Consider the following 15,280-nt stretch of genomic DNA (forward strand, 5'->3'; position numbering starts at 1 on the left):
GATGATGGAAACGATCTTGACAGCGTTCTAATAATAATACCCTTTTTACAATATTGCCCTTCAAATTAAACAAAGAAAAGTACTTATACTGAATATTAAAAATGAAAACAGCAATACACTCTGCTTATCGACAATTCTAACGCCATTCACTTGCAATGTCGCCTAAGTGGTGAGCCGTAAAAGCCAACGCCAATGACTCAAACGCAAAGCGACGAAAAAGCAAACACGTTTGAAGAAGGCATGGCACTGGTTCTACTTGTCGCTGTGATTATTTCAATGCGTTTTCTCCGTTTTCAATTGCTGATGTTCGAGTTACAAACACATTGCGGTACACAGGCCAAAAGCAATTACGAATGTAAAGTGGTGCTTTAGTTTTATGAGAATTGAAATCACTTCTGCGCCGACCGGCACTCAGAAAACCCAAATTTCAACGGTTGATTGGAGCACCTGTTTGTACCAGTTTGTGGTCGTCGAAAAGCTTTGATATGGTGAAATACTTTATGCTTTTTCCTATTTACTTGAAAATGTGCCCACATGCAATATCGAAGTAATGAAATCGCTCAGATTTCAGTATTGACATTTGCCATTTAGCTGCCATGAAGTGATAAAAATTATAAAGCTTATTTAAGCTTTTTTTGTTATCAATTCTAAATAATTTTCATCAAAAGCTTAGTAGGCTGATGTCTATATAAAGTGCACCACATAGTTGTGCATCGCTCGTCATAAGCTTTGAAATGCCAGACCAAAGAACATATTCGGCATATTGGCGTCTGCCAGCTCCAGCCAAAAATCTGTTCATATATTTAACATGAAACCGCTTCAAATCGGCCGACACTGGCAGGCTCTCTATCAACTGTCGACGAAAACGCTTACTTTGGGAAATCCTTCTAGACCTTCAACAGTTGCAGCCACCATGGCTAAATTCTAGAAAACGACATTAGGACGTGGAAAAGGCAATGTTTCCAGTTGTTTGGTGCAATGCTTTCCATCTATCTTACCATGATGTCCACTGGATGTAGAGCTATCCGTTAAGAGTTTTCTACCAAGTATGAGTTGAAGTCTTCAAGCATCAACCGCTATTTTCGCCAAATCAAGGATGCTTTTATGCTTGATAAGCTGGTACTGATGCAGACTCACAGCTTAAAATTAGTATCATCAAAATAGTAAGCAAACTTACAAGCGCCTTAAAACAATTTTAAAACGTTTTCTTTAGCATTTTCTCCCACTCGACACTTTTGCATGAACTGATGAACTGATAAATTTAAACTATGCAAACTTAACCATTTTCATTGACTCCAAGCTAACCAAAGATTATCCTTTGTTACAGACCAATCATTTATAACACAGTTCTGTTCCAAGTATTTTATGCAGCATGCAGCATGTTTTTTCGAAAGCGATGCAGCACATTAGAGAGGCTGGTAGATAAGACGTGGTTGTATTGCTTGAAGTACAGCTCTACCACACCGTTTTTACGTCCCTTATGATGGTCGATCAATCACTTTTGATGGCGCCATTTCCTTTCAACTACACCTCACAGTGGAATCCATTGTGCATGGCTGTAAACAAAATGGTAACCAAAACCATCCCGTACGACCATCTATCCCCATTCTGCTCATAGTTCACCACCGGTAAACAGTTGGTGGCACGGAATCGCATGTGAGCAGTCAGCTAGCTGAGCCGGGAGCACTATAATTAACCGATTTACATTTCAGTCGAACTCTGCACGCTTTTCCCGAAACCGTTTGCAAACGTGCTTCTCGACAGCGGTCGACAACTGCAGTACGAAACGAGATTCAGCAGCCGGAAGCTGCACCTTCCTCCGTGATAACATTACTCGTTATTTGACTCTTATTATGCAGTGAATATCCATCTAAGCACACACACACATACCTAGCAGTACGTTTCTCGGAAATCAAGTTCCCAGAACTGGCCAGCTGCACTGCACTCGACGAAGTAGTGTAGGAGCAACCTGAGCGAATCTTTACCCACCTCGTGTACGGTGTGCAAAGGATTGATTTTCTCCCGCTTGCTGAAAACGATGGTAAACATGTGCACGAAAACAGACAACAAAGCTGCCTGCACGAGCAAACGCTGCCTGTCCTGTGCAAGTGAGTGTGTGTATGTGTGTTCAAGGAGATTATTGGTGGTGAGGGAGGGAGGGGTGCTGATATCTGCCACACTCCGCAAACGACACGCAGCACGGAATGGGCTGGTAGCGGACAGACTGTTTAAAACTATGCCCTGCTCCACCATTCCGAAACGTATGCAAACGAGCAAATCCCATGATAAATAGAGCAAAGTTTGCGCCTCACTCGCGCCACAATTACCGCGCGTTTTGCAACGCAGTGAAATTAAACGCAGCCCTACGGCGGCGGCAATGGCGGCGGTTGGTGTGAGCCACGGTAAGTGGCAAGGCGTCGGTCACAATGGGTGCACTCACAAAGACAAGGGCAAAGTTTTGCCAAGCGTGAAAGTTTCATCCACGGAAGTTGTGAGTTTGGCCCATAACAGTCATCGCAAAATTAGTACCTCCACATTCCTTGGCGCTTTCCCTACTCATCCCGTACGTATCGCTTTGAGCATGCTCTAATCAAAGATAAGAAACTTTGCCAATTTTAACCGAGTGCGTGCAATGTTTGTTTCATGGGCGTTGCTATTGTTGGGGAAGGGTAAAGAGCGTGCATGCAGTGTAATGTATGTTGCGAGCACACAAGGCTCAATAAATTGTGATTAATTCATAGTTTTTTTTAGATAGTACACACTTTTAAAATATCATATCAAATGTAATAAACCCATTTTTCGTGAACAATTTACTGTGCTTCTCAAATTTATTCTCCTTTTCCAGTGAAAGGTTTTGCAATCTTGCTCTCCAAAAGGTATTGGATTCGTAACGGTGTGCTGTTTTTGCCCACCGACAACTCGAGCGCAAGAATCAATATTTGTTTACACCTGACTCTAGCACGTTTCTGTGCAAACAGTTTCCCATCGGTTGCAGCGTTGCAGTGCGCGCTGCCACTACGTGTGCCGTTGCTTTGCCCCATCTTGTACCGTTGCTCTTTGCCGGGTTTGATCAGATGCGATATGCAGCAAACGGAAAGACCCGACAAACATCTGACCGACCGTACCGGGTGGTCATCTTGTCACACGCAAAGTGAAAACTAAAACCATCCCAGTGGGGCACGGAAAGATAGTACATTTTTTTACCAACTATCTGGTGTGTGAACATACCATCAGAACTGAGAAAAAACTTTGGCAAAACTAGTTCCGGATGTCCGTTGAGAGACAAAACGGTGTGACATGCATTCGATTCCGTAAAAACTTGAAAGATAAATTCTTCCGCTTGCTTGTTACTGTTTTCTCTAAACAGTCTGCAGCATTGGAATTGAAACGTTTTACTGTACGTAACGCTTCAACTTCTATGTAAAAGTACAAATACATACACGAAGTTGACAGGAAAACCCTCCAGGCGGCTTTACAACGACTCGATAATAAGTGTTCTGGTCACGTTAGATGTGCACAGTTGATTTATATTCTATTCATATTCCCTATTCAACAGTACAATCACTGAACCGGACGTTGTCCTTCAAGCTTGTTAGCGTAGCATCGATGGCCGCGTTCACTGAACCAACGAGTTGTTATAAGTTTCCGTAGAAAGCTCTTGATTTTTACTAGAGGCTGAACATAAAAAAAAAACACGGTATCCTTCCAATTACGCTACCAGCTAAAGAAATATGTTTTTGGTATATCGATTACAAAGATCATTGCTATAGGAAGATTTGTTAAATCAGATTCGAAACCAGTCTGATATTTTAGAAGCTTTTTTATCAAATCAATATACCACTGGCTAACTCTTTCAATTTTGCCAACATATTTTATTATTTAAATTATTTAAAAAAGATCAATGGAGACGCCTATTCCTTTACATAGCATTTATCAATCATTTAACAAATTCAACACTTTGGGTGCAGCGTGGATAAGCTGCTAGCTGCTGGATAGCTTTCGATCCACGGCTTTCTCACTCTCTTTCTCTGTTATTGTTCTGTCAGCAACACTCAGCAGAACGTATTGCATCGGGAAGAAAGAGAAAGAGAGCGCGTATTGCAGAAGCGGCATCGTCTCTGAGGATCAGAAATAGAATGTACGATCGCAAGCCAACGAAACCCTCTTTTCTCTCTCTTATCTAGTACAGTTATTCGTAACAAAAGGTAAAACACAAAACATAATATAGAGAACGTAGTTAAATCCATTCCATTTAGAGTTTTATAAAAAAAAACATTATAAATTCGTCTTAAAAAATGTGACAAACTAAGGAGCTAAACTGCAAACAAAAATACCAATAGCATAAAATGGTAAACACAATCAATGTCACCTTCACTTTAAAGCCGTCAATCTTGATAACATTGGGCAAATGCAAATTGAGGAATGATTCCCATTTCATCAACCGGCTTTGGCAATCCATAAACGGGGTTTCTCACCGCACTAAGTGAAAAGTTTAAACGAAAGCGATTCAAAATTAATTCTGCAAATTTTTCCAGTCTCAAATCTCATTGAATCTCTTCTTGCCACAGTTTGATTGCATCATGACGGAGAAACACCACGGTTCGTCTCATCTGCTGCCATTCGGTCTGCGTTTATCGCAATCGTTTTTTTTTACTCTCACTTTATTGTGCTCTTTATCCTGCCCCAAAATGGCTTCATTTTCATGCTACCGATAATGTTCTATAGACGGGTCCCGGTTGAGTGAAATTTCATGTTCGATGACGAAAATACGAAATGCTGAGTCTTGAATTGAAAATGTTTTCTGAGATGATTACTGAGATGGTGTGAAATTTGTTGAAAATTCAAACGCTTAATGGCTTTTGAAACGCAATGCGGTGTGAGAAGGTGCGTGTTGCCATTTAAGTGGTGGTGTCGTGGGGATGGTGACATTAATATTGCTCATATGGTTGACACACACGATCTACATCAGCCGAGTTAGCTGCATCGATCGTTCGTACGGAGTGTTTAATTTTAAAAAAAAGCGCGTGTGACTTATAAAATTGGTGTGTCTTCAAATCCAGCCTTTCAATCTCCATCTGGAACGTACAGACCTTCGACAACCAATGCATTCGTGAAGAGTGGGCTCACGAAAATGAAATAAATTATAAGTTGGCGCCTTCGCCTCCTCCTTTAAACCAATCTCCGCTTGGTGGCGGCAAACTTAGAAATGTTCTAGTGAAACACAGTAGAATAAAAAAAAGCAGCCTGTGAGAAACATCTACCCATACTCTTTCCTATCGATCCGGCACGAGCAACCATTTTTAACCATAAAAGAAGGAAACGGCTCGAAAAAATTGAATCTGACGTGAATTTAAATTAACGTCCACAGCGTTCACCACTTGGGTGGCATTGGGGTGCGTTTTTTTTGTTGGTTTCTTTTATTCTTCATCATTTTCACCGAATGCTGCTGCATCTCCGTCCAACCAAAAACGAACAGCAGTGGGTGTTGGGTTTTTTACACTTCTCTTGCGGTACGTCGTCTGTACGCTCAACCATAAGGAAGGCATGAGCGGTTGGGTATTGCGAAAATGTGGCAGCAAAGTGGCAGAATGAAATGCTTCTCCAGCAGCCGAAACGTGAAAATGAGGATGGAACTGATTTTTTTATGATACCTCAGAGAGACTGCGAGTGAAGAAGGATCCGTTTGGCCTTCCTTCAATCAGTGCAGCCCCTCCGTCTTCTGTAGACTGCTCCGACACAGAAGCTTTGCATAAAAAGGTGAATTCTTTTGGCCAATTATTTTAAGCTGTTTTTCTGTTCATTTTCGCTTTACTAAAGCCGGTTGGCTGAGCCCGAGATATGTTGCAGCTCAGCGGGGCTCGCTGTTATGTGTTTGTGTGAGTGTGTGTGTGTGTGTGTGTTTTTTGGTGTGTTTGGCCAATTGTTTGGTGGAAAGTGTGCCCAAGTGCTGTTAGCTTTAGATGGGAGAGGCTGGGCTGCTGCTGCGCGTCGTAAAAGCGCCCAAAATAAATACAAATCTCTTCAGCCATAAAGCATACGCAGCACAATTCCGACCGGATGGAGTTAAAACGATAAACAAAATGCAAATAAAAAACGTCACCGCGGTCGTGCCGTGGTTACTCAATGTTCTGTTTGTGTGTGTGTGTGTGTGTGTGTGTGTGTGTGTGTGTGTGTGTGTGTGTGTGTGTGTGTGTGTGTGTGTGTGTGTGTGTGTGTGTGTGTGTGTGTGTGTTTGTTTTTCTTGCGCTTCCTTCCTTTCGCAGTGACAGTGGTGGCCGTGTTGATGCTTTGTTTCCTTCCCCAACAACATTAGCCATTTCGTTTAAGGTCAATAGGTTTCGCAGTATTTCGGTCGTTTTGTTCTCCCAGTGGAAACGGAGAAAGAGAGAAGGAGAGAGCTGTATATTTTTACCGCTCCATGAAAGGTGAGCTACGCAGGGCGGCGAGGAGGGGGAAAGATCGCATTTGTTCTGTTTGCGTTATCATCAGCGAACCACCCTTGCGCGGATGACCGCTCCCGGCGTTCCTGTACGCTCTGTTGGCCGCTCAGTGACGTTAATGTTCGCACATAAAACATCTTTTTACGATTACCGATGACACGATGTTATGCTTCGTGGGGCGGAGATGAGAGATGAGGGTGGTGGGGTGGTTTGTTTGCTTATTTGTTTTTATATTTTATTTCGTGCTTCCTGGCTCGCTTTGCACAACTTTAAAGTAGTTTTTTCCCACCACCGTGCGACACGTTTGCCACGAATACCATATTCATGCCATTAGAGCACACACATACACACACACACACACACACACACACACACACACACACATTCTGTATCACACCATGGTAAGCTAAACTTCAAAAAGTTTGAACAGTTTTTTTGTGTTGTGTGTACAGTGACCAAACAAACGTCCCAGTCCGCGTTTCGCGTACCATTTCGCGGTCGCTGCCAGTTTATTCGATAATGAAGCGAGCGGCATGAATTTTCAATGCAGTGCACACATTACCATAAACACCAATCGCCCGAAGGATAAACACGTAAAACCCGCGCAAACGTAATCATTGCTCCATCTGCAGGACCGAAAAGTATCTCCTCAAATCCCATCAAAGGCCGCTGCCGAGCTGAGGCCCCGAAGGCACATTACAGTGCTTCCCTCCCTTACCCTATTTGTTGCAGTGGGAGTGAGCTTTTTATGTTCTTTTGGTGTATTTTTATGAACGTCATCTTTTAATTAGCACTCTTAAACTCGACACTTGCCAAGGACCCACTCGCGCAGCGTTGCTGACTCGGCGCCGCTGACGTTTGCAAAGCAACACTTGACGTTTTCATGCCCGATTTCAAGTGGGCTTATTGTGTGTTCTGCCAGCTCATTCCCAGAGGCCAGCTCAGCAAGTGCACGAGTGGGCGGAAAGTGAGCATAAATACCATCGCATTACTCGTCCGTGCAATATCTCCCTTGCAATAGCTCACTTCATCCTTCACGATTGAAGGCAGAATTTTGCCGCCCTAACCCTTAGCTCTCGACCGAAACAGTCGGTGCATTCTTGATCCAAGTTGAAGGTAGCTTTCTTGAACAAGAAGCAGAGAAAATGTGGCTCTTACAAACAATTTCTGTGCCCATTCAAAACAGGATCTTCAGAGATTTAACGGCCAATGAGAGGGCTCGACTGCCGTGCTGATGTGGTTTGCGAAAAAATCCCTTTTCAAACGATGCAACGGCCGAGTGGTGCTTCTCAAAACCAAATTACAATTGTGGCACACAAGAAAGGCGAACACTTTAATGGGCCTCGTGAAGCGTAACGTGCCAGCTAAGCAGCCCAACAAGCGAGCAGGTGTCTAGGATGATTCAAGATTGAAATTATTTCCACAAAAATGCCGTTTTCGTCGCGTCTCGTACCGCACATCTTCATTTGCTTTGCGTTATTTCGAGATTCAACTATTCCTTATCTTGTCTCGTTGTGTCTCTCAAGTATCCCCATCGCTCTCTCCTTCTCTTTCTTTCTCTCTATCTCTATCTCTTTTTTTCGTTCTACCCTTACGGTAAAATACACGCATTACAGCCAGCAAACGATCTGCCAACAAAAACTTTCTCCCAAATGGTATTGTTGCGTCCAGCAACAAAGCTCTTTCTTTCGCGAATTTAAAGTTGAAACATCAGTTTTCTTAATTCACTTAATTTCATTAAACTGTATTAAAAATTCACTGAACTTTCTTCTCTTGGCGCGATGGTAGAAAGAGGTCGATTTTCGTCTTCGTGCCCGTTTTAAAACTTCACGCAAAACCGATTGCGGTCATTCCACTTAATTTGCGCAGGTTCATCCGTTGCACGCGAAGCTCCTTCGGGATGAACCATTCCTACTCTCTCTATTTCGCCCGTGTTTGTTTCGCCTGTGCTACCTGTCCCTCTCTCTCACTTCACCACAACGCATCTGTCAAACTAGAACCGCTGTTGGTAAACAACACTGGCCCCGGTGTTTGACTGCGTTAAACTCTTTCGTGCGGTTCTACGTTTATTACAGCGATTTTTACTACCGGTCTCTCTATAATCTTTTTGTTCGCAAGCTGTACGTGCACACGCCGAGTTGTTCCGTCCTTCGAAGGTACGAGCTGTACGATTCTTCCCTTAGGCCAGCATCCTCTTGGTAGGGCGTCATCGACAATCAGCACGAGGTCTCCTAATTGCAATGGCGGCTGGGTCTCAAACCATTTGCTGCGACGGGTGAGCGTAGGCAGATAAGAAGCTAACCATTTTTTCCAAAATTGATCTGCGTACAGTTGTGACATCTTCCAGTTGTTCCTGAGGGCTGCGGAAGAATCATCAAGAGATGTTAATGGTTTTATTCCAGAAGATGAACCCAAGAGAAAATGGTTTGGCGTTAACACGGCTTCTTCCTCACTATCAACCGATACATGTGTTAGTGGGCGAGAGTTGATAATGTTTTCTACTTCAATTAACCAATTGGCGAAAACGGTATCTGTCGGTGTTTTGGTAAATTGCATGCCGGAGAGGGTGCGTTTAACTGATTGGATTAATCTCTCCCATGCACCACCGAAATGTGGTGCTCCGGGGGGGTTGAATATCCACGTCGTATCGGGGAGGTACATTTCATCTATCAGCTCCTCGGTGTTTATCTGCTTCGCCGCATCTTTCAACTCACGATCAGCGCCAACGAAATTAGTCCCACGATCAGTTCTGATTTCAATCGGAGTCCCTCTACGTGCGATAAAATTGCGAATAGCGATGATGCAAGCGCTGGTGTTCAAGCTGTGAGCCACCTCTATGTGTATGGCCCGTATTGTTAGACACGTGAACAGCACACCCCAGCGCTTTTCCTGTCTCCGTCCAACAGCGACCAAAAAAGGTCCGAAGTAATCTATCCCTGTGTAGGAGAACGGTCTGGCGTACGGCGACACTCGAGCTAACGGCAACTCATTCATCACTGGAGGTTTAGGGTAAGCTTTACGAAGGCTACATCTAAAGCAATTGTTTCGCACTCTGTGGCACGCGCTTCGTAGGCCAGGAATATCGAACTTTTGCTGCACTTCATTCATTACGGTTTGATGATTTTGATGTTTATATTTCCAGTGGTACTCCGTTACAATCAGATCGGTGAGCCAGGATTTTTTGGGAAGAATAATTGGCCTCTTCATGTCATGGCTTGCGTAACGACAAGCATCGATTCTTCCTCGTACTCGTAAGATACCGTCGTCGTCCATGTATGCACTACGTCTATAAAGAGAACTTTTCTTGTTAATCATTTTAGATCCCTTTGTACCTGATTTGTCATGCAGAAGTAGCTGATATTCTTCTGGAAACTCTAATCGTTGCGCTTCCTTGATGATCGATTGCTCAGCTTGTTGTAGCTCGAGATGCGAAAGGGGTCCAAAATATCGAGACATTTTTGGCAGACGAGAATTATTGATGTACCTCCACATGTAGGCGATGGCTCGATGCAGGCGTTTCCAATCAGAAAATCTGTCAAAGATAATTACTGGGGATAATTCACGATGATATGAAACCGTCTGGCGTAACTCTTCCTCAGTAGTTGAAGGTCTGAAGCTTTGCACTTGCCACTCGTTTTCCGGTTGCTGTAGGAACGCTGGTCCTTTAAACCACATTCCGGTCGTGCAGTGTCGGTTAAGGTTGGACCATTTTGTACCTTCGTCGGCTACGTTGTTTTTAGTCGGCACCCACTGCCATTCCTTTACTGACGAGTTTTCTAATATTTCGCCTACTCGATGAGCTACGTAGACGCTATAATTTCGATGATCCGAGTTGAGCCAACACAAAACGTCTTTTGAATCGGTCCACAAGAAGCGTCTATGGATCTTTATCCGGTGTGATTGATGAATACCTGTCATCAGTCTAACTCCCAATACTGCAGCTTGCAGCTCTAATCGGGGAATCGATGTATATTTTAACGGAGCTACTCGAGTTTTTGCGCCGATCAACACAACTTCCCGTTGATCTTCGGATTCGAATCGGAAGTACGCCACGGCTGCGAAACCGTCTCTCCCGGCGTCTACAAAAATATGAAGCTGTGTCGTGCAGTTCTCTAAGCTGATGGACGTGCGGTAACATCGCGGAATCTTGATAGATTGCAGATGGGGTATGCAAGTTAACCACTCCTTCCATTTGTCTTGCAGAGAACTGGGTATTTGATCGTCCCACCCAATTCCAGAACGCCAAACTTCTTGCAATAAGACTTTGAGGAACAGTAAAAAGCCTGCTATCAAGCCTAACGGATCGTAGATTGTCATAAGCGTGCTCAGTACTTGCCGTTTGGTTGGTATCACGATCCCTTGTAGAACATCTACATCCTTTAACGGCACTTTGAATTGGAACGTATCTTCGTTTGCGTTCCACCACATTCCCAAGACCTTCTGGGTACAAGCTGTTGGATCGAGGTTCATATCCTTCTCCCGGCTGTTGCTACTACCAACGCCATCTAATACTTGGCCATAATTCGACATCCAATTGTGAAGCTTGAATCCTCCTTGTGAGTGAATAAATTTCACATCTTGTGCTAGCTTCGTGGCCTCGGTCACACTCTCTATACTGGCAAGCATATCGTCGACGTAGTGATGACGCTTAATACATTCGACGGCTAGAGGATAGCGGGCCGCGAAACGGTCCGCGTTTACATTCTTTACAAATTGGGCGGAAGTTGGTGAACAGGCTGACCCAAAGGTCATCCTCAGCATCACATATTCATCGGGCTCAACTTGCGACCGGTCCGTTCGCCATAGGAATCTTTGGCTAATCAGATCCTCTTCTTTAATCATAACCTGATGGTACATTTCTTGAATGTCAGCGGCAATAGCAACACGATATTCTCTAAACCGACTTAGTACAGTCGGCAGTGGTGAAAGAAGGTCTGGCCCAGTCAATAACATGGAATTAAGCGAAATTCCATTCACTGTTGCAGCTGCATCCCATACTACTCTAACCTTATTTGGTTTATTGGGGTTAAATACAGGAAAGATTGGTAGATACCACTTTCTAGGATGCTTAAACTTATGCTCTTCATTTGATAATTTTCTAATATATCCCTTTTCAACATGGTCTTTCAGCACTCGGTCCATCATTTCTCGAAGGTGCTCATCTTTTGCCATGCGGCGTTCTAAACATTCCAAGCGTTTGAGAGCCATTGCTCGATTGTTTGGCAGTTTTACGTCATCATAGCGCCACAACAATCCAGTGACATACCTCTCACCTTGTAGTGAGGTGTGTTTACGCAGCAATACACTCGCCCGTTCCTCATCATTTGAAAGAGTGTTTATGCCGCCTTTACATGTGGGTTCTTCGAGCGCAAAACTACCTTTTAGAGCTTGATCAATTTTGGTTTCTATTTCTGCACAATCACAAATATGTGCTCGATGAAATGCCAAAATGTTGCTGTTGTTAGAAGTTGACGACGAATCGCAACCCGAAACTACCCATCCTAGCCTCGTCTTTGTTGCGACGGGTTCATTTGTTTTTCCTTCTATCGTCTTTAATGGAACAGTGAGATGATAATTATTCATTCCTATGAGAATGCGTGGAGGTACAGAAGCATATGGTGCTAATGGAATGGATGCTAAATGCTGATATTTTGTTCGTAAACGATCCATTTTAACGCGTTGCGAGGGCAACCCAAGACTTTTCACCGTTCGTACATTAGAGGCTTCAAAGGTCTGAGCACCACTGGATATTCCTACTATATTTACGCTCACCTGTTTTGAATCTCGTTCAGTGCGATGTTGTCCTCCAGTCCATTTCAAACAAAGAGGTCGGTTTGTCCCTTCAAGTTCCAGCTCGTCAACTAGCGAATGTTCGATTAGCGATACTGACGCTCCTTCGTCGAGAAAAGCAACTGTTCTGATCGTCTTTCCTACAGCCTGCAGCTCAACTGGCACGTATCGCAATAGTATGTTCTCGTCGGTGGCTGTAGAGTGAGAGAAATTTGCTTCGTGTCTTCCCTTACCTGCCGAATTGTGTAGTGACGGGTGGTGTTTTACAGTACATCCGTCTTTGCCGCATACTCTCGTCTCTTTACAGGGCGCACGATGTTTTTTCAAACAACATTTACACAAGTAGTTCCGCTTAATGATGTCCCAGCGATCTGCTACGCTTTTCTGCCAGTATCCGTCACATTCGTATAAGCGAGCGCAGCCGTTATCGCATGCACAAACGGCTTCTGTGGAGTTCTGCGAGGAGGGATTAGTAGTATGCATGTGCAAATACTTACTGCATCGTGGTTCGATAAGATTTGCAGGGCTCGTTACCGCTTGGGCTGCATGCTTAATGGTTTGCATCCACTTTCCGAATGCAGCCAGGTTGACCTTTGACAACGTAAGACTGTGTATGCCCCACATCAGCTTAATCATCGGAGGGAGACGACCAACGAGCTCATCCAACACGGGTCCATCATAACGCTCCTCGACCCCGTTGTTTCTCACAGCAGCACACATTTCGTCCACGGATACGGCGAACTGCACAAGCGTCTCCAACTTTTCTGCTCTCGGGGGTACCTGTCGTCGAATCTGGCTCAACAACGTTTTCACAACTACTTCTGGACGTCCGAACGATGATTTGAGCTCTTGCATGACTTCTTTGAGGTTAGCTGCTTTCCTGAGTCTCCCCTGGACTGTTTTAAACGCTTCTCCTTTTAATGCTTGTTGCAGCCTTATAATATTTTCTCCGTCAGAGAAACCACATAGTTCCGTCGTCTCATAAAACGCGTTTTCGAACACGGACCACTCCTCTGGGTTACCGGCGAACGTCGGTAGCTGGGCGTTGACGGAATGTCTAGCTAGTATCTGACTCTGATTAATGTTCAAGGTTGTATCACTCGAACAAAACGCCGTAGATCCTAGATTGTCCCGGCGTGATCCTTGCGGATTTTGTTCTTGATTCATCCGTTGAACAAAGGTGTTTAGCACGGATTCGAGCCGTTGTATCACGTCAGGCTCTTGCCTGCGTGGCTCGCGTGCTTCTTCCAAGAAACGTTGGAAGGTTCTGCTAAGATTGTCCAATGGACAATCAGCAGTTTGAGTGGGTCTTGCTTTTGATGGATCATTCGGAGGATTCGATACGGGCGTGATCACTTCCGTCGATCTTGCTCTGGTGGATGGTTCCAGATTCACTATGTTCGTATCCACTGCTACCGGGGCTGGTTGGGTCGCTACTACGGGCGTCGCACGATGAAGGGTAGATGAAGCGGGGGGCGGTGTTTCAGGAGTGCACAGATGGCATGTCCAATCCCTACTGTACACGGTTTCATCTTCGTTCACGCACGCAAGATGAAACATTCCTTCGCATCGATCGCACTCCACTGCATTTTCCGTACTTGCACCATTGCACACACCACACTGCTTATCCTCCATTTTCCAAGCCGTGAGGTTTCCTTCTTGCTTCACGTCACTGATATTGCGGTTTCGCTAAGGCGCTGCGGGTTCGCGTCTTACCAGGACTCGTGAAACGTAAGTAGTGAATTTTTAAATTGTTGCGTCCAGCAACAAAGCTCTTTCTTTCGCGAATTTAAAGTTGAAACATCAGTTTTCTTAATTCACTTAATTTCATTAAACTGTATTAAAAATTCACTGAACTTTCTTCTCTTGGCGCGATGGTAGAAAGAGGTCGATTTTCGTCTTCGTGCCCGTTTTAAAACTTCACGCAAAACCGATTGCGGTCATTCCACTTAATTTGCGCAGGTTCATCCGTTGCACGCGAAGCTCCTTCGGGATGAACCATTCCTACTCTCTCTATTTCGCCCGTGTTTGTTTCGCCTGTGCTACCTGTCCCTCTCTCTCACTTCACCACAACGCATCTGTCAAACTAGAACCGCTGTTGGTAAACAACAGGTATTGTCACAGTTTCCACTGCTGCTTCTACGGCTATGCCCTGGGAGGATGCACTTTTTTCGCATCCCCTTTCAAGCCGTGTAGAAGAAAGTTTAAACGGAAAGTTTTTGCTTGTTTTTGGTTTCTTTTCCAAGCAAAAGCGACACCACAATTCTCGCCAATTGAAAACGGGAACGGGAAAAATCTCATCGCAAAATTTCAATCGTTTCAAATGACGAACGAGCAACTTTTCTCGACCAGCTTATCCCCAGCGCGTTTCATACCATTGCATTTCTCTTTCTTTCTCTCTCTCTCTCTCTCTCTTTCTCTCACATTAACACACACACACACTCGTACATAAACTCTATCCGAGCTCCATTGTGTTGCCTTTCCACTTTTTCCACGAACATTCTTTATGAGTGCATTCTTTCTACAGCTGGCGAAGAATGCCCACATTGTAGTGCAGTGGCACTGCTGGCGAAAGGATTCGCTCGAGTATGATTCCGGCAGCAGCACGCAGACACTAAAGACACTTGTAATACTGTCTCTCCGCAGAGTGGCACATGACGCGCAGTGCGGTTTAAAACTGGTGGTGGTGCAATTGCACACCACCGCAACCAGAGAACGGACGAACTCTTTTTCTCGAATTCGTTTCCGCTGGCGTTACTCTTCCTCTATTTTACATTGTTCGAGTGCTTTATGCTACCATTTTCCGTGTACTATCGCTAAACCGTTCGTACAGGTTCCACCTGGCCGCCTGACGGGGGGTAGTGATTATTTTGAACGAATCTCTTACTCTTTTGAGGTGAACCAATTTCCCGCTAGCACCTCGTTCGGTGTTGAAGGTGTTCCTTTGTTCGAATTCTTTTTTTTTTTGCACTTCTTTCACTGTAAAAGAATCCTTACATTTCCTTCCAGATTTCATACTTAACGAAAAGAAAATAACGTAATTGTCATTG

General features: G+C 44.3%; 1 protein-coding gene and 1 long non-coding RNA gene across 3 annotated transcripts; one reads left to right on the plus strand and one right to left on the minus strand.

Annotated features, from left to right (window-relative positions):
• Positions 1-8,104: 8,104 nt before the first annotated feature.
• On the minus strand, positions 8,105-13,903 carry LOC121589784. Of its 2 annotated transcripts, none has more exons than XM_041908924.1 (2): positions 12,213-13,903; positions 8,105-8,800 (listed from the first exon to the last, which is right to left on the minus strand). In XM_041908924.1, exons 1-2 carry the CDS (start codon positions 13,863-13,865, stop codon positions 8,738-8,740), a joined length of 1,716 nt encoding a protein of 571 aa, XP_041764858.1. In that variant the 5' UTR covers positions 13,866-13,903; the 3' UTR covers positions 8,105-8,737. The 2 variants fall into 2 exon arrangements, with proteins under 2 accessions (XP_041764858.1, XP_041764859.1); XM_041908925.1 differs by lacking the exon at positions 8,105-8,800 and adding an exon at positions 9,687-9,738.
• On the plus strand, positions 9,359-9,848 carry LOC121589785. Its single transcript, XR_006004344.1, has 3 exons — positions 9,359-9,449; positions 9,583-9,691; positions 9,761-9,848. It is a non-coding gene; the product is annotated as an uncharacterized LOC121589785 (long non-coding RNA).
• Positions 13,904-15,280: the final 1,377 nt, after the last annotated feature.

Source organism: Anopheles merus, chromosome 2R (assembly GCF_017562075.2).
Source record: "Anopheles merus strain MAF chromosome 2R, AmerM5.1, whole genome shotgun sequence".
NCBI lineage: Eukaryota > Metazoa > Arthropoda > Insecta > Diptera > Culicidae > Anopheles > Anopheles merus.

Excerpts from the sequence above, each read along its gene's own strand:
- LOC121589784 (XM_041908924.1), bottom strand. The coding sequence starts at position 13,865 with ATGGAGGATAAGCAGTGTGGTGTGTGCAATGGTGCAAGTACGGAAAAT. Across the intron at positions 8,801-12,212 it reads CTGAACGAGATTCAAAACAG|CCCTCAGGAACAACTGGAAG; the intron begins GTGAGCGTAAAT and ends ATTCTTCCGCAG.